Consider the following 19,884-nt stretch of genomic DNA (forward strand, 5'->3'; position numbering starts at 1 on the left):
GCTTGAGGGAGGAGAACAAGATACTGCAGTAGATGCATGAAACATAGCACTCTGAATATTACCAAATTGTGCAGTTAAAGGAGTTTAAAATACACTTGTGGAGTTTACACTACTTGTGGAGTTTATCTGTCACCTAGGTAGCACCGTGGTTCTGTAAGTAGATCAGAACTTTTGGGCAAATATTGAATTGATGTGGGTTTCCCTCAGTCCCCGCTAAAAGATTGTGGTATTTTTGTCTGGTCCCCCTAATTTTCCTTGGGAGAATGGATGGTCCCCTCTTGGAAATCCTCCAGGCCCCCTGGAAGTACATTCTGAACACTCCCTAACTGTGGAAGGGGCACGTCTTCACAATCATGCTTATTCAGTCACTCAAATATTTCTGATATTATAATTTGGCTATAGCGTCAACCTTTTATAGTATTTTCATTATTTCCATTCTAGAAGAGAAACACATTCGCATTAGGCTGTGTCGGCTATGGTTGAATGCCCAATTGAGATAATAAAGATTTTTGATTGGTTTGATTTTGGAAGTAGAGCAATATTTTGCAAGCAGAAAAAACTAAACAACAGAAAATACATGAAAAGTTTCACAATCGAGCTTAAACTCAAATTTATAGACCCTGGTCTTCAGTATGTATGCTTAAATGTTAACAAGTCGAAAGTAAAAGCCTAAAGTGTTATCAGTCGTAAGAAATGATTTGGACCCCGTTTAGGTCACGCCTTATTGATGATGAAATTTTGCTGTGTCTGAAGTTATTGATGTTCGAAAGTTTTCTACTGAGATTTTACAGAAAAGAAAGTGGGCGAGACATAATGCTCCGAATTTGGGATGGAAGTGATACGACCTCCGCCATCAGTCACGCCCCCATCACTGTCCAGCTCAAATCGACATCGGATTTATAGTGCCTAGGTCGAACGAGATAAGCTTCTACGCTTCGGTGAAAAGAAAATGCAGTTTGCACTTAGCTTTTAACATGCAGGCGAATTTGAACTATTCAAGTTTACTTTTTTGGGGAGAAAAGTATTGTTTCGACAACGTGGGTTAATTTCGGGAGATTCCCTAATCCCCACCAGTCAAAGTTTTCGGCTGCTGGTCTTACGCCCATAACTCCTACAGCTGGCACGCTCTGTTGCGCGTTGCGAAACAACGCACAAACAAACTACAATATGGCGACGGTCGATACGTCGAAAGTAATATCAGCGGGAAACAAACTGGAAGCTAGTTTAATCGACGCCACAACTCAAGAAGAACGAGATGCTGTAATTTATAAGTATATCGACAAGATTGCCAATAGTCAAGACAAAGTCTATGTGCCTGATTTCAAGTCAGGTAAGTTGTTTGAAAAATTGTCGTTTGTCAATACTTCAGCGGTGATGCAAGGTCCCGAAATATAAACAACGCACACTGCATGGGAAGGACTTCGTACGTAACGTTGGACTGCTGCAATGACACTGTTGGACTTTCGGTCTTTGATGTTTCAAGTGCGACATCAGATTAACACTTCAGCCGGGATAAGTTTTTAATCCTGCAGTTTCCAAGAGAAAATGTTATCCTCGGCGTTAATTCACGCCGGAGATTGGGATGTCGCGTATGTGCATGATGTGTGACTGTACTTGTATTCTTATTTCCATATATGGTCATATTGTAGGTATTGCTCAGATCCGCGATTAGATGTTGGCAACAATCGACCCTTGGGAAATGATACCGCGGCTCGTGTTCAATATGTTCAGTACATTATCATAAACACTGGGGAAGCGCCTTGCTCTGTCAGACTCAGTCTAAATCGCAAAGCCGTCTGCTTTTGTAGCTTCTTCCTGATTTTCGCAGCCGCACGAAGTCGCTGTTTCAAATGTTTTCAATGTTTACTGCTGGCTGACTCGCACCATGGAGACTTCATACGTCGCAGTCGAAGCATATTGTAGGTAGATGGTGGAATATCAGGATCCTGGCATTGTTCAAGCTTCCTAGCTGTTGACATTTCAAATAAACGAAGTACTAAAATAAATCTCTCAGAAAGTGTCCAGTCAAGATTATTTGGCTTTCGTAGTTGAATTTAATTCCCAATTTGTTGACTGAACTAATGCTTTAATATTCTTTATTTTTTATTACTCTGCTGACAGTTGATACCTCGCTTAAAATCACAAAAAATGTCTTTCGCAACAGCTAGAGTTGGACTCTGGTTACATTTGGGTGGCTGTGCTTGTACCAAGGTTATGAGAGTACATAACCTCACATACAGCTGCCAAATGTTATGTTTGTACTGTAGCAAATATACATTCCACAGTTTTAGCTGTGTACTTTCTCATCTCTCTGTGAACAGCAAAACAAAATAAAACTTCTGTTTGATTATTAAATCCCGGATGCAAAATTGAAAAACCAACAACACTTCAGCATGAGTGAACAGACACGATGCGAGTATACATACAGTCGTAAATTTGCACGATCTGCTGTTAAATTTAATTATAAAGAGCAAAATTGCCATGCAGATGGCATTGTCCACTGGCACGGGTCCATCTGATTTTGAGGAGCATCCAGCCGCCCGTATAAGAGAATTTGGCAAGCGAAGATGTGCAGACAATGACATCTCATTTAATGTAGCTGCTGTTTTTATTCATATGACGCACATTACACTACTGTATCACAAGTCAGAATTTTGCAATTTTTTATGCAATGACAAACCACAAAGTGTAATTTCACTGTATAAATTGTCTGCTAGGTTTTTCACTCTTAAATAATGCATGTAGAAATGAAGTTAAGGTGTTTCTCATTCTTTACAGTAACACAAAAGATAATTTTCATCTATATCTCCAGTGTACTCTAGCAGATCTGATCTGACGTCCACAGTGGCATGTCATTCTTCAGTGTATGTTTCTGCAACAAATTTCAGAGAAAGGAATATCACATGATATGAATATTAATAAGTCATGTTGATAATTTTAATTCATGGTGATACTGGACTGTGCTTAATTAAATGGATAAAACTGCTCTCTTATTCCGAGGATACGAGGCAGAAGAAATGTAGCGTACAAAGATGAACCACAGACATGCATTGCCACAAAGGTAGAGAAGTAAAATTGTACATGTATTTCTGTTTCAAGTTTCAGATGAAATATTGCTATAAATTCAAGTCTTGTGATTCATCAACATGACATTCTTAAAGTGTATGTGATGTTTTTGTATAAGTTTCCGTGAAATTATTTAGATGCATGCAAAGACAATAAATTTGAATAAATTACTAAAAGCCATTTTTCATGGTTTTACAAGTATAAATTGTACAGTTAGCAACCTACATAGCATGAACAAAAATCAGTAGCTGATTATTGCACCTTATTCTGGTCATGGGCCAGCAACAAACAGAAAACTTTATCACCATTTTTTTGTGGGATTAATATTTATTGTATTGATTCAAGACTAATCTCATCTCAGACTCAGTAGCCTGTCATTTTGTTCCAGTTTTATGCATATCTGTTTCTAGGTAAGCCATAATTTTTTTTTCTAAAGTTCATCAGCTATCAAATATCCAATAAATTACTATGTATGATATGAAGTTGCAGTCTGATGTTTTTCAGTTGTCAGCCCTGGATGACTTTTGAACGATAAGGAATCTGTAATATGAAGTAGGCCCAGCACTATCATTTGCTTTCTTACAGTCATTCAAATGATTTATTGTGAGAAGGCTAAATATTCTACAAGTAAATCATGCATTAAATATGGTATACTGATGGCAATGAATTTTGAACTATGGAAATGTAATGTTCATGTTTTGCTAGTTACAGGCTGATGAAAGAGCCTCATGTGCAAATACTTTTACCAAAGAACATTACAAATATGTTGTGATTGGTACAAATATGTCTGAAGGTTTTGCAGAAATGATCAGCACAACTACAGGAAAGCTCATAGAATTATATAGAGCAACTGAAAGTTGGTGGGAAAATTGTAAAATATTGTTGATTTATTCTTCCTGACAGCCTCTATCATTTCCCATGATGGTTGTGAAAAATTGTGCATCTGAGAATTGAAATGATCAAATATTGAATACACGGAGTCAAATATAGCAGTGCCAATACATGCAGAGAAATTTGGGGTAGGAATTGAAACAGCCATTGAGAGTTTTATTAACCAACACACAAGCATAGCTTGTCAGCGAATAAATACAGGCAAAATCACAAGCTTTTTAGAAATGTGCTGATGCCCCTCGGTTCACCACTCATACACTGTTATTGCATTATTCTGAAAGATTCACTCATATACATTATAAGTAGCTGCTCATACAGTCAAAGAAAAAAGACATCCATGATAGATCCATTCTGAAGCTGACTGCTACAGGACACTATAGTACAACTGCAGTACCATTCATCAATATTAACAATGGCATCAGGGTGCCAAAATATTAAGATTAGATACATTCAGGAGAGGAAGAAAATGAAACTTCCAGTGGACATTCAGTTCTCAATGTGCATTTTGACCAAGAGTTGATCTGAACCCTTGACTCACAAGCTAATGTGTGGCTATCTTGGTCTGGCATATTGCCCTGGTAATTTTTCCAATATGAGACATTTCTAAGTATTTTAATAATGAGTCCCACCATAACAGTTACATGCCAGCCAGTACCCTGTGTGGCCTTGTCTTTTGTGTTTCTTGTTTTCACATTGTACAAATCGTTGTTCTAGATGGTTGAGTGCATACACTGTACAATTGTGACAAACATAGTCTGTTATTTTGATAGGTCCCAAGGTGATCTAGGCTGCCTCTGCATATGCTTTGAATAAGTAATAATATCACGTTATTATGGTTATACATTATTTCTCATATAAATGTCATATAATGACAGTATGTCTTCTTTGTGACTAGAATTTGTATGGTTGACATTATCATGTATGAAAGCATAAATGGTAGTCTCGCTTCTGCTGTCTATGATGAGAGCCAAAGCATTCTTTCCTATTAATATTTTTGTGACATCCTCACCTTACCATCCATGTTCAATAACTATACTCTAAAAAGCAACGGAAGAAAACAAACGTGAATTCATTTGTAAATACAAAGAACTCAAAAAAAAACATCAGTCATTGCTATGCAATTGCATAATTTTATAACAAAAATGAGCAGTCTAGAGATTTGAAGGTTTCAAATACTTTAAAAAAGGGAAATTGAAATTGCGGCATTGAGCAAATAAAAAATGACAATAAGTGGTGGATAAGCAGACTTTGGAAAGATTGTGAATTATATCATGTAAACAATGTTGCTTGTGAGCAGGGTGATAGCATTTGGTTTCTATGGTGATTGCATATGGTGTCCATGATGATTGCATTTGGTGTTCCAAGAGCATTGTAAGCTCTGCGGAAATTAGTTGTTTCCAAGTTATACAATTTCTCCATGAATGATCTTGCCGTGCTGTTTAACCCTTTTCCTGCCAGACAGTTAAATAACTGTATTACTTCCCATCAGCCAAGTCAGTAAAAAGCGGTATTGAGCCAAAACATGACGTATTTTCTTTTCACCCACTTGGCTTGGTATGTTATAGCATCTTTTGTCCAAAAAAAATTAACTTTAAATACAGTATTATGTTTTCAACAGCCTTCAAATGAACAGTATTATGTTAAAATACATCATATGGAATACGTTGTGTTTCATTAATTTTAACCATCTTGACCTGGTGGTGAAATATGGACTTGGCAGGAAAAGGGTTAATAGTGAGCCAATCTTCTTCAAATGTAAATATATGCAGGTGAAAATACTACCAGGTATCTATCATACAGGAGAATCAAAACAAGAGAAAGTTTGACACTAGTAATCATGTCTCATTTTAGTGATACTTATTTCAATGCTGGGAATAACTGCCTGCCTGCCTGCTTTAGGCTGGTGAAGTTTTTGGCAGGGCAGGCAGAAAAAGTGTCAGATTTTGGTTTGCTCAGATCAGACTCAAGACATATGGGTACAGGTGAACAATATTGAAAACATGATGTACACCGTAGTTATTATCAGGGCAGGCACTGGTTTGCTTATGGCCCTGTCACACCTTGACAATTTAGCCCGCGTATGCCAGCGTATGAAAAATTTGGCATTTACGCTGGGTGTTTGTGGAATACATTTTGGGTAAGTTTGTATAAGTTAAGAGCACGCTGAAGCACCCTGGTATACGTCATAGTACGTTGAGGTCGTGGAAAACTTTTGTGCATGCAAAAAACTTTCGAGATATGCCAGCATATGGCTCATACGTCCCGCATACGCGGGCCGTAAGTTGTAGGTAGGTTATGCGCTCGTTGACACACGTTCACACACATTACTTGTAAATGACTCATAAGTCGAAATGCGTCAGATAATTGTCTGCTGTTCCCCATTATGAATATGCTATGTATACGCCCAAAATTGAAAAATACCGTGTTAGTTCAGCGAGCCAGTGTTTGATACGTTGGCATATGCTGGCGAAATCGTCAAGGTGTGACAGTGCCCTTAGACAGGCAGCACCTACCCAGATGTCTGGATGTCATTTTCTGAGAATTTCACACACAAATTTCCCATTTGTTCCTAAATCCAAAAACCACATCTGTGCCAAGGCGGAAACTTTCATTCAGAAGTCATAAACATGAAGACCTGTAAACAGCTACACCTTAGCACTTTGACCCTCTCCTGTAATTCTGAAGATGGCTACTTCAGGAAGACCAATTGCGTCAAATTTATGCAGACCTAATTTTGGAATGTGGGTTCATCAAACTGGCTGCTATTTAAACTAACTGTGCTGAGCAATATCTTCATTGTACTGTTTGTCAATTCTATCACCTCAATACATATTGAATGTATGAACATATTCTTCAAGTTACAAAAACCATAGACCCGGCTCCGTTTTTAGGGTCTAAAATAGTAAAAACTCTGCTAAAACTCTGCTGAAAGTAACTCATTGTACTAGTGTGAATTTATAATCCATAATTGCGTAATTAGTAATGCTCATCTAGTGATATACATCACAAGTGTTTGCACCTGCGTACCTTTAGTCGCGTATTCAAACAAACACTTGGTTGACCCCTGTTGTGACCCAATCAATGGAGTGTCCTTGCTGTAACCATCTGATAGTTAAACATGTAAAAAACATCAGCAGATAGACTGTTTCCACTACATGTAGTTGTGTTCTTTTACAAAGAATTTATCCTTGCCTCTGGCAGAAAGCTTTTTCACAGGAACCGCTGGTCTTATCTTTGGCTAAATGCTGATTTAATGATAACACTGGCTTCCAGAAAGTTCTACAGACGTGAATGTAGTTTGAGCTCTCTATTTTGTGAATATTTGTTGTCAATACACAATAGTTACTTGCTTTTCCTGCTTATGATTAGTAATGAGAAGGTTAAAGATCAATTGTAAAAACAAACAACTCAAAAATGTTGGTTTTGAATTATCCTAAAAGCAAGGCAAGCTTTATTTGCCTGTTTGTCACACTTTGTCAAAAGTTTGTAAGGTCAGATAGTAGCTTACAAGCAAAGCAATTGTCTTCCTGTTTTAATAAAGCTTCAAAGGGATTGTTGCCAAAAGCTGATTAGATTTTGGAGTGTTTAAGTGACTGATAATAAAGCATTGCTGATTACGGGTAAACATAATTATGTCAGTTTTTACGATTGTCTGCTTTGCCCTTATAACTGTTTAAAGTTGTCTGTAGAGTATGGGTAGTCGTTTGTTTACTGTGGTGTGCTGTCTGCAACATAGTTGCTCCTGGACAATTCCAGCAAGTTCACTCCACTTTCTTATTGAACCTGAGATACATTTCAAAAAAATGCAAAATTTAGTTTTGTTCATTAAGAAATTACTGTTGACAACAAGTTATAACACTTTGTCTTCCAGGTCTTATGTTGACGCACATTTCTGAATTTTTTTTTCAGGTTTGGAATGGTTGAATACAACACAGCCATTATCGCTACACAATGAACTGCGGGGCAAAATTGTGATCCTGGACTTCTTCACGTACTGCTGCATCAACTGCATGCATGTGCTACCAGACCTTGAAGCCATCGAGGAGCAGTACAGTGTTGAAGACGGTGTCGTCGTAGTCGGAGTACATTCTGCCAAGTTTCCCAATGAGAAGTTGTCGGCCAACATCCTGTCGGCCGTGTTGAGATACGATATCTCACATGCTGTGGTGAATGACCCAGAGGCTATACTGTGGCAAGCTTTACAGATCCAGTGTTGGCCAACGTTTGTGGTGGTGAGTCCCGAAGGAGAAGTTCTCCTTACGTTGGTGGGCGAGGGCAACAGAGAGAAGCTTATGGACTTCATCAGAATAGCTGTGGACTGTTACAAGGCCAAGGGAGCCCTCAGTGGCCACAGTGTCCCAATTTCGCCCATCAAAGACTCCTTACCGCCAACGCCACTTTCGTTTCCTGGCAAAATCAGTCTTGATTCATCAGGAGACAACCTGATCATTTCCGACAGCGGACACCATCAGATTCTCATCACTTCTAAAGAAGGTGTGGTTAAAGAATGCATTGGTAGTTCCAGTGGTGGATTTAATGATGGCAACTTTGAAGAGGCAAGATTTCACTCTCCTCAAGGCGTTGTCTATCATGAAGATTGTATTTACGTAGCTGATACTGACAACCATGCCATAAGAAAGGTAAAATACAGCATAGCTTTTGATTCCCAAATATGAGTTACAAAAATGCAACAAGACAATATTTTGTTTTTAGACCACTTTAGAGTACAATCAACATATCTGACAAAGGACAGTTTTGGGCATTTTTATCACAACAGACGTGTGAAATACTTCACAGAGAATGGTTCTCGACAAGGTTTGTCAATTAAGCAACTAATGGTTTTGTTATAATGAACATGTATGATGTTGAATGGACCGTTCAAGGCCACCTATGATGAGGATATGTTTACAATGAAAATGATATGGACATCCACTGACTTGAAAGCAGTTTGACAAGAGCTCAAAATTGCTCTGATATAGTTGTATGAACACACTTTTACATAAGGAATATCACATGATCAGTGTTAATGTGATATTATTGAATATGTTAGGACTCTGGTCTGCTTCCATTGTAACATGATGTTGGCTTTATCCGTTCTGTTAGAGCCACTCATATGTGACTTCCTTTGATTCTTATTGATCTCGATAATCCATAAGTCAACTGGTAATCCCATTCAAACCTGTCAAAATACCTCTGCTTTCCCTTTTAGATTGACCTGAACAACCGTGAAGTGACAACACTGGTTGGTACTGGGGTGATCGGCAATGACAAAGAAGGCGGCGCCATTGGCAAGCTTCAACCAATCAGTTCGCCCTGGGACCTGGTACTTGGAAGTTCACCGGGAAGTGATCACATTGATATTCTGTACATAGCAATGGCTGGCACTCATCAAATATGGGTTTATTTCATGGATGATGCCAATTGGCTCAAAGGAAGGTAAATACACTTCACTAAGTTTTTAAAACCCTGTCACTGCACCACCAACTTTTGCTGGAAACCTATTGCTCTTTTATGACAAATTTAGAACTATGTCAGCCATGTACAGATTCAATGGATTTCGCCACCATTGTTTGGCCAAAATACACTGTTATCAATGGTGATTGTGGACTTACGGGCATTGGGCTGCAAAGGTTAAGGAGTATGCACCTTGAAAATGAAAGGCTTAAACTTTTGCTCAAACTTTCCTCAATGAAATTTTCAACTATTCTCTTACCAAATCAGGAATAAAAGTCAGGGGTTACCGGGCAAATTTTGGTAATAGAGAAAAAATTACCCTTGCATTTACTGGTATTTGAAATTCAAAATTTGTGTTAAACTCTGTGGGGAAAAATAAAATTTTTGATCTTCGAAAAACTAAAAGGACCAAAATGTTTCTTATTCCAAGAGCTTTAAAATGAACCTCGAAGTGGTAGAACAGAAAAAAATTGTAAAAATTTGAAAGTCCAATTATCTGTCCCCAAGGCGCATTCTACATAAAGTCGGTACTGACAGACTCACATAATGCCTGTCAGCCCATGTTCGTGAATCATGATCCAATCAAAGTATCAGCCACAATTTTCCATCATTTCATCCTTAGCTAAAGCTGAAACCAAATTGCCAAGCCTCAGTACCAGTAATATTGCTTCAGATTTTCAGAAGTAATGTTATGTTATTATTATATCTGAAAAGTTCTCATCACAGTACAAATGACACAGACCATTACTTTACATTCATGCTGTATTACTGTTTCCGTTCGTGTATATATCTTTTTCTAAATAATTTGATCAAAAATGTTATGGTGGTAAATATTTTCACTGAAGTCCATCTTTTACATTCTCTCTTCACTAAATGGTATATTTTCTCTACAGTCACTACAAGAAAGGCAGCTGTATAAGATTTGCAGGGAGTGGCAACGAAGAGAATCGTAACAACAGTTATCCTCACAAAGCATCATTTGCACAGCCGTCAGGACTAAGCATGGCCACAGAGGAAAAATTGAACTGTTTGTTTGTGGCTGACAGTGAAAGTAGCAGTATCAGAACTGTGTTCCTGAAAGATGGGGCAACCAGGGCTGTGGTGGGAGGAGCTATGGATCCTATGGTAAGCAACGTGATGTTTACCTGTTTCGCACTGGAATTTGGTTCAACCCCACTGTTTGCAGTAGGTTAGATGGACCTATGTACTGGAAAATGTGGGTGTAAGGGTTAAATAATGCCTTCAAAATTATCACAGTTGATGCCTACAAAATTCTAAAATCTCCCAGTTGTACATTTCTCTCATTATTCGTACACCTTGTTACCAGTGTGTTATCATAGTGTTCAATGTTACATCATCACTCTGTGTTCAAGCTGTGTAACATAATAAGAAGGATTGAGATATACCTGTCCTGGTAACAAACACCAAGCAGTTCATTTCAAACCATAAATGATAACTTTACCAGTTGATGCAGTAACCATTTATCCAATAGGCCAAACCCGGAATTCGAATCAACCACACTATAAACAAAGCCATGTGCGCAAACGCACATAGATGTACGTGTATTTCCATACGCGTTAGTACACATGTAGGCTTGTTTGTACCGGCCTCACATGATTATTGGGGCGTACTGAGTCTGTAGAACGCATCGCGCCCTTTTTATTCCGGAGTAGAACCATTGGTGATTACTTCCTATGTCATGGGTCCAACAAACAAATGTAAGGCCAAAATGTCAGCAAAATGACAGAAAATTGAGTCAGATACATTTCTTATATTTGACTAGAGCCATTTCATTGTTGTTGCAGGATTTGTTTGCATTTGGTGATGTGGATGGAAAAGGGCTGGATGCTAAGTTACAGCATCCGCTGGCTGTGGCATGGAACAAACATGATGAGAAACTTTATGTGGCTGATTCATACAATCATAAGGTAAGAAACGAGGAAATATGTCAACAAGAATGTTTCTCTGTGTGTCATAATCATCAATGCTTTCGTTTCTTTTGTACTACATCAAGTGATTCTGTCAGGGATGGTAAGCTTATCAATGATAGCAGGGTTATCAATGATAGCAGGGTTCTCTTGTCACCCTATTGGATTTCTCCATGATAATTAATACGAAATAAGAGCAGCAGTATTACCAGGGTTCCCATATCACTTACATCTTTTCCCTGAGCTTTATAGCATAAATGCTGAGCTGTCAGAAGGCGGGACTTGCAAGCAGGGGAGCCTGTCACCAGTGTTACTGAGAAGTAACTGTCAACTGTTATTGAGTAGGGGTGTCCATTTCAAGGGTCAGGGTTAAAGAGAGGATCGGTTTAGGAATGTAATTGTAAATCTGAAACATATCCTGTTGATGAACACATTTGATACCTACTTCATACTGGTTCTCCTATTTGTAACGCGTGCTCTAGACCAATAATCCCATTGATCAAATGCGCAGGTCTACATTTTAAGGTAGAATGTGCCTTGGAGACAAATATTCAAACTTGCAGATTTTTACAATTCTTTTCTGAGCTACCACTTTTGGAGAATCATTTTAAAGCTCTTAGAGTAAGAAAAAGTTCACTATCTTAGTTTTTCGAAAATTCAAAATTTTATTTACCCCTATAGAGTTAACACAGGGATAGCGGCCATTTTGAATCTCAAATAAATGATTGGTGAATTGTTTCTGTGGTGCAGAACTTTGCTCTGTGACCCCTGAATTTTGTTCTTGATTTTGTCGAAGAATGATTGAAAGTTTCATTGAGGAACGTTTGAGCAAAAGTTTTAAGTCTTTCAATTTCAAAGTATATACTATCTTAAGATGGCAACCTCTGAATATGTGATTTTTGTGAATTAATCTTCTGAATGAAGTTATGCTACAGTTTAGGTTTCGAGAGAGTATAACAGTCATAAAGTGCATTCAACTTTGTCTTCTCAGATCAAAGTTGTTGATCCATTCCTGAAAACGTGTACCACATTGGTTGGCAGCGGACAGGCGGGTCTCAAAGATGGCTGCGAACCTGAGAGCATCGAGTTCAATGAACCAAGTGGACTGTGTCTTAGCCCCGATGGAAAGCTCTTATACATATCTGATACCAACAATAACCATATCAGAACGCTGGACTTGGAAACCAAACAAGTTAATCAGGTGAGTGAACTGAATTATTCCACTCCCCATCTTTCTCTACAACGTCAAACTACTCTAGAAAATTATAGGCTCATACTAGTATTTGGTGATTTAAGATATGAGTTTGTTGTTTTACATGTACATGTAAGTCTGCTCTTGATAGAGATGATAGAGATGGTGGTTTTAGGTCTGTCAAGTTGCAACTCTCTTGAAAAGTGTAATGATAGTACCGTAATAATGATGGACTTTTGGCAGTAGTGGAACAAAGCACACCAATTCTAAATTTTACCGAATAACAAATACATGTTCTCAGATTAGGAAATCTGTTTCGTATCTAGCGAATTCTTGGACCAGTGTGTAGAAAATCCTATGGTCATGAGGTAACATGCACCCTGAAATGGAAACAATTAAACTTTTGCTCAAACTTTCCTCATGGAAACTTTCAACCATTGTAGAATCAGAATCGAGAATGAAAGTCAGGGTCACCATACAAAGTTTGGCTCCAGGGAAACAAAGATTTGGAATTTAGAATGGCCACCATTTTTGCGTTAACTCTATGAAAAAAAATAGATTTTCAATTTATGACAGTGAAAACTATCTACTCCAAGAGCTTCAAAATGAACCTACACAAGACGTAGATCAGAAAAGTATCGTGAAAATCCGAGAGTCCAGATATCTATCGCTAAATTGCATTTTACCTTAATATTCCCACATTCATTCTTTATCAGTCAATGCCATGAATATTCACCATCATGTTGACAAATTTACTGGTCTTTGCAAACAGCATGTGCAAAGACCTGAAACCCATTGATTTCCTGCCTGTCTTGGTACCATCAGATTTCTAACCCATTGTGTACTCAGATGACCAGTATGATTATGCTAAATGTCTACTGTTTCTGTCTAAGCATTGAAATAATGTTATGAATGTCAACATGCAGGGATAATGCTAAGACAAAAAGATAATTTAGTAAAAATCACAACATGCTGTTGAAATTCAGGTATGAATATGAACTGACAGTTTATCATTAAAATATTGCAACTGCTACTCCAAAGTATAGCTGTGTAGACCACCCACTGAATGGGAAGATTATTGCTTGAGGCTGTGTCATATGGTTTCAATGGAAACCATGTTTCTGTACAAAACATGACTGTATAATGTGTATTTTAAACCTTCAGTTACATATAGTCATGCCAGTGCAACCATCAGAAACTGAGGTTGATGCAAGTGGGAGCAAGAAGAAGAAGCGCCTGACACCGGCCAGTACGCCTGTCACGAGACAGGATACAGTCTATGTATGCCCGCTGAGTACAATTGAAGTTGAGTTAGATATTGAATTATCTGCCGACTTGGCATTGACTCCTGGTGCACCAACTGGGTGGCAGTTACTCCTGGAAAGTAAGTTTGCGTCAACACTCGTGGATGTGCATCCATAACAGGAAAGAATGAGTCATAGTTTCTAGTCTGTTTTGCACAGCATGTAATGCATCAGTCCCAATAAATCTGATTTCTCAAATAACAAATCTAATCTAATCTGTCATATAATCCATTTAAAGAAAATTATTACAAAATTATGCCGTGCCAAATGTTAAATATAAGGCTGTTATTGTTAGGTACATCTTTCTATCATGCCTTGTCTTTATGCTCCTGGTATCAACCCATTTTGTCTTTTTTCCACCTCCGTTTTAAATTCAGAAAAACATTTTGTAGAATAATAAACGTGTGCTATGCCATTTGAATAACAAATGTTACAGTGTTATTTATAACAAAGATATTCCCAATATAACTCAGCTCTTTGATCCCTGTTTCCCCTAGGTGATTCTGCCAGTCTTTTGGTTCCTGAGTCTCAGAGAGTGAGAGGTAAAATTAACAAACTTAACCAACAGCCAAAGATCAAACTTGAAGTCCCTGAACTACTGTCAGGCAGTGAGACGTCCATCAAATTGGAGTGTATGCTCTACTTCTGTGAGAAGACTGGTAACTGTCACATTAGAGGTGTCATCTTTGAACTTCCAATCAGCATTGGTGAGAAGACAGACGATAAAGCACCATGTCTGGAAGTCAAGTTACATCAAGAAATCACGCTGGCTCAAGAGCAGAAGTGAAAAACCAGTGGTCAATTAATATACCAAATTTCAGAACCTTCATTATTAAGTTACATCCAATCTTTTCACTACTGTTATCAATAATCGTGTAAAAATTAAAAAGCAAACCATGGTAGAATTAGGCAAAATTGCTCTGATTCACCACTCTTTACTTTACTCCAATGATAGTTGGCCATGTCGATGAACAGGGGTCAAGGGTCACCAGTCAAAGGTCAACATTCAAGTAAGTGACTTTCATTTATGATTTTTCTCATCTTACTGAAAGCCTGTCAGTAGCATGGAGGAATGAACTTTAAACTTCATTATGCAAATGTAGTCACAGAATTCAACTACAAAGTACTCTTTTTGTTAACTGCCAGGTCGCAATATTTTCACATCAGCAGCAATTTTCACAGAAAGCCTTAGATTCATTCCAAGCTAACATTAGCAGAATAAACATGCTATTAATATGCACACGAACAAAACCAGAGTTATTAAACTACAGGGCTACATAGTCGCCAGATGAAATACTCAGTATTTGCACATTGAATTTATTTATTGTATTGCCACAGTAAAGCAGCTTATTTATTTGTTGGGGAGACGTTGTGAAATACCGTTGGATTTTTATGAACGATATATTGTTTTATTGAAGTGAATATATATTGTAAAATTTAATTACGAGCCAGGAGTGAAAAATTGAATGTTACAAACAATTTGTATACTCTATTCATTTCATGCTTCAACAATCAACATATTTTGATTGCAGGTTTTGTAACAATTCTGGTCAACAAGAAAGTGTAGTAACAAAATTAAATTGTGATTTTTACAATGACCGAAGTGTTTTAATAAGCTTTTTAATTCTGCCAGTGGTGTTTGGTTTGCTGATCACATTTTACATTTCTTATTCGGTGCTACTTCCCCTCCTCTTCCCTCCTCTCCCCCTGCCATTCATCAATAACAGTATGATATCAACATTGTGTCACGTCATAGTGAGATGCCAACCTTGAGCCAAGTAGCTTTCGGTAGAGTTTATTTCCAAACTTGTATCCATGACTGCCATATGGTATGTGCATGTGTTAGATCATGGTCAGAGGGACCGTGGTTAGATCTGTGCCTTTCTGTTGACATTGGTAAACATAGGTGATACAGCTTCATTTGCATATGCGTTTAATTGGTCACTCTTCGTTTAAGTTGGCAGGTAGTTCATGACATTTTGCAGTTTGATAAAATTTTCTGTAAGTATCAAAGTTTACAATCATCAAACATTTTTACAAGTTATCCATTTCAGATTATCACCCTAATCGTTGCATAATATTTGCACATTGTTGTGTAATTGAAACTTTTTAATTATAAAATGAACAAATAATTACACCTTATCATATTTGAAATTTAACTATCAGACAGTAGCGCATTGATCAAATGTGATACCTGTTTTATCTGTAAGTTTGAAATTTGAAAGTACTTTTTTGTAATCAAGATTGATAATTATATATGTTTTGTAAGTTTTATTTCAAGAAATATTGTACCAATGTGGGTTTATTTTGATTGTAAGCAAAGCTGTGTATGTAATGTAGCCATTTGTGATGGTACGTTAGGTGTGTTTGAACTGTATATCCAATTTATTACAGGGTAGCTTGTAATCTTTATCAGTCGCATTACATTTCCATAACTGTCATAAAATCAATTGTCGGAATGCCAGGTCTCAATTAATTGGCATGTAAGTATGTCGTAGTTTGATTTCTAGTTGGCCTGTGTTTGAAAATTAACCCTTTCACCCCCAGTTCCCTGTATACAGGTCCAACTTTACCATAGAAAACAATGGATTTGGGACAAACCATGGTGGTGATAGGGTTAAAACAGATGATTACATATATTCTTCCTTCTCAACAGTGTTTCACGTAGAATATGAGTGAACATATACGTCATAAGTGTATCACTTCATTGCTGTAGAATGCTGCTCAACTTCAGTACTACAGTAATGTCACTTTTCATCCAGTATCTCTCCCGAATTCTCATCAGTCACCAAAGCTGCAAGTATTCCCAGGTGTAGTCACGGTATTTAAACCTTCAACTTTAAAGCACAGATTTTTGGAATTCTGTGTATTTTATGTCCAATATTCTTTATTCTTGTATGTTTGTGACTGTTAAGAGGCTTTGTAATTTTGCATCAGTATTTTATTATGTATTACATCGTACGTCTTTGATTGTAATTTGATGTTGAGATTCCAATCATTATGTGTGTATGAGTCTGTAAAATCAAAGTGAATAAAAACCTTTCTATATTAGAAAGATGAAGTACACCATCAGTGTAGTGTGTATCACTCACTTTGTGAATTTTATTTGTGCATTTTGTTTTCAGTATTTTCATTATACTGTAGGTACTGTTTGATTTTCCATCAAGGATATCCCTCCTGGTTTAGTACATGTCTTTTGTTTTTATCATGAAGTACATTTACCACTTCAACTGTAAGTATTAGGAAAAATGTCTTTGTGTTTCTTTTTGTATCACCACATGTATAATCTACTTATTAAGTGTTTCATTGAGTTCAAAATTTTGCCATGAGTGTCTGTCCACATTCAGGTAACCGAGTAATCTTGAAGCCTTCCTGGATACAAAACCACTACCTCGAGTGGAAGGATTCGCAGGCATTACATACATCACCGCTAGAGGGCGCACGTATCAATTACCAGGAGAGCCTGAGAACAGTGCAGAGTTCTTCAATGTGATAAAACCCGATGTTAAGATGGGTTGGTCTTTTACGCAATCGTTGTGGCATTTCTTTCCTCGGGAGGACCATAGAAATAGACTAAAACACGATTGCTTAAAAGACCGACCCATCTCTACATCGGATTTTAATCAGATTGAAAATCCTTGGTTTGCGAACTATTGCATGTTGTCTTCTTGAACAGTTACTGCATGCAATGAGGTTACATCCAAGCCCGGGCATCTAAGTTTTTACGCAAACCTTAGGGAATATTGATTATTTACTTACCGGGACCGGGAGGAATTCCAGAGAGAGGCGTCAATATTTCTTCAAATAAATTATCGGTTTGCTAAAAAAGCCACAGGACTGTACTGGGGTAGGGAGGGGTAGTACAAACCCATACAAATAATGGTACGGTGGACAAAGAACAAGTAACAAACTTTACTGGTTTTTAAAGGGATGATTCACATAAAGCTCAACTATGTCCACATGTACATGGTCAAAGTGCAGTAATTACGTAGTGCTGTGTTAATGTTAACTTTGCCGGCAAAGTATTCCTTCGAACTCCAACACAAAAAATAAATAATAAATAAATATTGAATGTGTAATAGTTTGATAAACACAAGCCTAGACTGTCAGCCCATCGAACCCTCACCAGCTCTGCACACGGTTTGTGGAGCGACCGTGTAGCATTTCTTAGAAAAGACTACATCTGTTCCTTGCCCACCCTAACCTCCTTTATTGGTCCTACCAGGCACCAACCACTTCTGTGTTTCTTCACCACACCACTCAGTGATTATCGCTTTTTAAAAACTTTGTAATATTATAAAGGTGAAGAAATCACTTCCAGGAACTTTGCCACATACAAGACACACATCCCCTAATCGGCAAAAATATCCACCCTCTAACTCCTTGGGAATAATCACGTTTTTATGCATTTGGTAATATTTTTCCAAAAGACATTTGTGCGTTTGGTATTTCCTAGCTGTGGAAACGCAGCTATCTGTTGGCGGGGTAGCGTGAGTTGCTATGCGGGTCACCTTTGACCCGCATAGCAACTCACGCTACCCCGCCAACAGATAGCTGCGTTTCCACAGCTATCACAATGAATGATTGTGACAAATACTCGAAAAGCTTCGGCCCCGTATGTTAAGCAATGCAAAATGTTACGGACGTGGCTTATTCTCCTATGGAGTACACAATATTGTCGGGCTACAGGAACTTTCTTGCTATATAACATTTTGTTCTTGACTTTCCACTGGCCGGTCAGAAGAAAAGTCAGGCCAAAGATAATGAAAACAGTTTACTTATTTTAATAGGATCACGATAAAGTATTAAGGGAGCCAACATTGTTCACGGCCGGGGTCGGAAGAACGGAAGGGCTTACTCGAAAAATTATGAAAAAAAGGAGATATGCAAAAAGTGATAAACAAACGAGGTTATTCAAAAACATCAATTTGTGACAGTTGTTCAAAGTATCCAAAAATCTTGCTATTTTAAAGTCAAAATTTCAAAAGTTTCTGTATCACGTGAGGAGACCCCTCCTGACATCCCCCTCTCGGGCACCATGCACTGCAATAACTGCTTAAAAACACCTTATCATCAGCCACACTTCGGTATAAAAATGAATATTTCACTTCACACACAACGTCTGGCTAAAAACTGTCCATGTGTTTCTTGCAGTAATGTGGTTGCATCTCACTGCTAGAGGATACTGGGTGAATTTAAATTGAGATAGATCCTAAGTGTTTATATACAAAAAAATAACATCAAATGAATAAGTCGATGTTTGACAGCTGTAACACCTATCATGCCGGGCAGTATTTCTTCCCAAATACAAAGTCAGGAAAAATAACGGTAGTATTGAATATTTTCACCTTATTGCCCTGGTACGTGATAGCGGGTTCAGTCAGTGAAAACTATATGAAACATTATTATACATCTACCATCGAGAACAATAGAATTTTGAGTGCGCTAAAAAAGCCGTACGGAACGCCCGTTCGGTAACACGTACGGTTTCAAGGCGCCCCATTCCCTGCGGCTGTATGTGCACGTTCACTGTAGAACGGTTTCAAGGGACCCATTGGACGAGTGCCAGAACAAGTCTCGCGCGCGCTCTGTACGTGTGTAGTGCACACTCCAAAACTTGCAGAAGCGCGTCCGAGGTAGCGTTCCACACTGGCGCGATAAAATCGGAAGAAAAATTGTTGACATTGCACGAAAACGGTCACTACTCTGACATTTTGATGCCCCAATCAGGAATGTAAGATGTATAATAATAAGGTTATTACGAAAATACCGCAAAGGATGCACTCGGACATTGGCGCCGCGCATCGCCCTCCGCTTCGCGTCGGGCGATACGCTGCGCCAATGTCCTCGTGCATCCTTTGCGGTATTTTCGTAATAACCTCATATTACACTATGTATGTTTTTAGAGGCCTTCAAATTAAGTCTATATTAAAGTGCAACAAATGGGATATGTTGCGCCCCAAAGCTTTTGACCAACTGAATCTGATAGTCACGGGTGACATAAGCATGGTCGGATAAGGCTTAAAGTTGTAACTGGGCTAGTGGAGGT

The 19,884-nt window shown here is 38.1% G+C and overlaps 1 protein-coding gene across 1 annotated transcript; it reads left to right on the forward strand.

Moving 5' to 3' along the window:
* Positions 1–1,049: 1,049 nt before the first annotated feature.
* LOC139120524 (NHL repeat-containing protein 2-like) lies at positions 1,050–16,907 on the forward strand. Its single transcript, XM_070684989.1, has 8 exons — positions 1,050–1,330; positions 7,867–8,597; positions 9,167–9,393; positions 10,305–10,536; positions 11,217–11,339; positions 12,331–12,540; positions 13,696–13,915; positions 14,333–16,907. Exons 1-8 carry the CDS (start codon positions 1,168–1,170, stop codon positions 14,620–14,622), a joined length of 2,196 nt encoding a protein of 731 aa, XP_070541090.1. The 5' UTR covers positions 1,050–1,167; the 3' UTR covers positions 14,623–16,907.
* Positions 16,908–19,884: the final 2,977 nt, after the last annotated feature.

This window comes from Ptychodera flava, chromosome 20 (genome assembly GCF_041260155.1).
Source record: "Ptychodera flava strain L36383 chromosome 20, AS_Pfla_20210202, whole genome shotgun sequence".
Lineage (NCBI taxonomy): Eukaryota > Metazoa > Hemichordata > Enteropneusta > Ptychoderidae > Ptychodera > Ptychodera flava.

Bases quoted from the DNA above. Each gene is read 5' to 3' on its own strand.
- LOC139120524 (XM_070684989.1), top strand. From the start codon at position 1,168: ATGGCGACGGTCGATACGTCGAAAGTAATATCAGCGGGAAACAAACTG. The intron at 8,598-9,166 runs GTAAAATACAGC...TTTCCCTTTTAG, and splicing joins ACAACCATGCCATAAGAAAG to ATTGACCTGAACAACCGTGA. The intron at 11,340-12,330 runs GTAAGAAACGAG...TTGTCTTCTCAG, and splicing joins CTGATTCATACAATCATAAG to ATCAAAGTTGTTGATCCATT.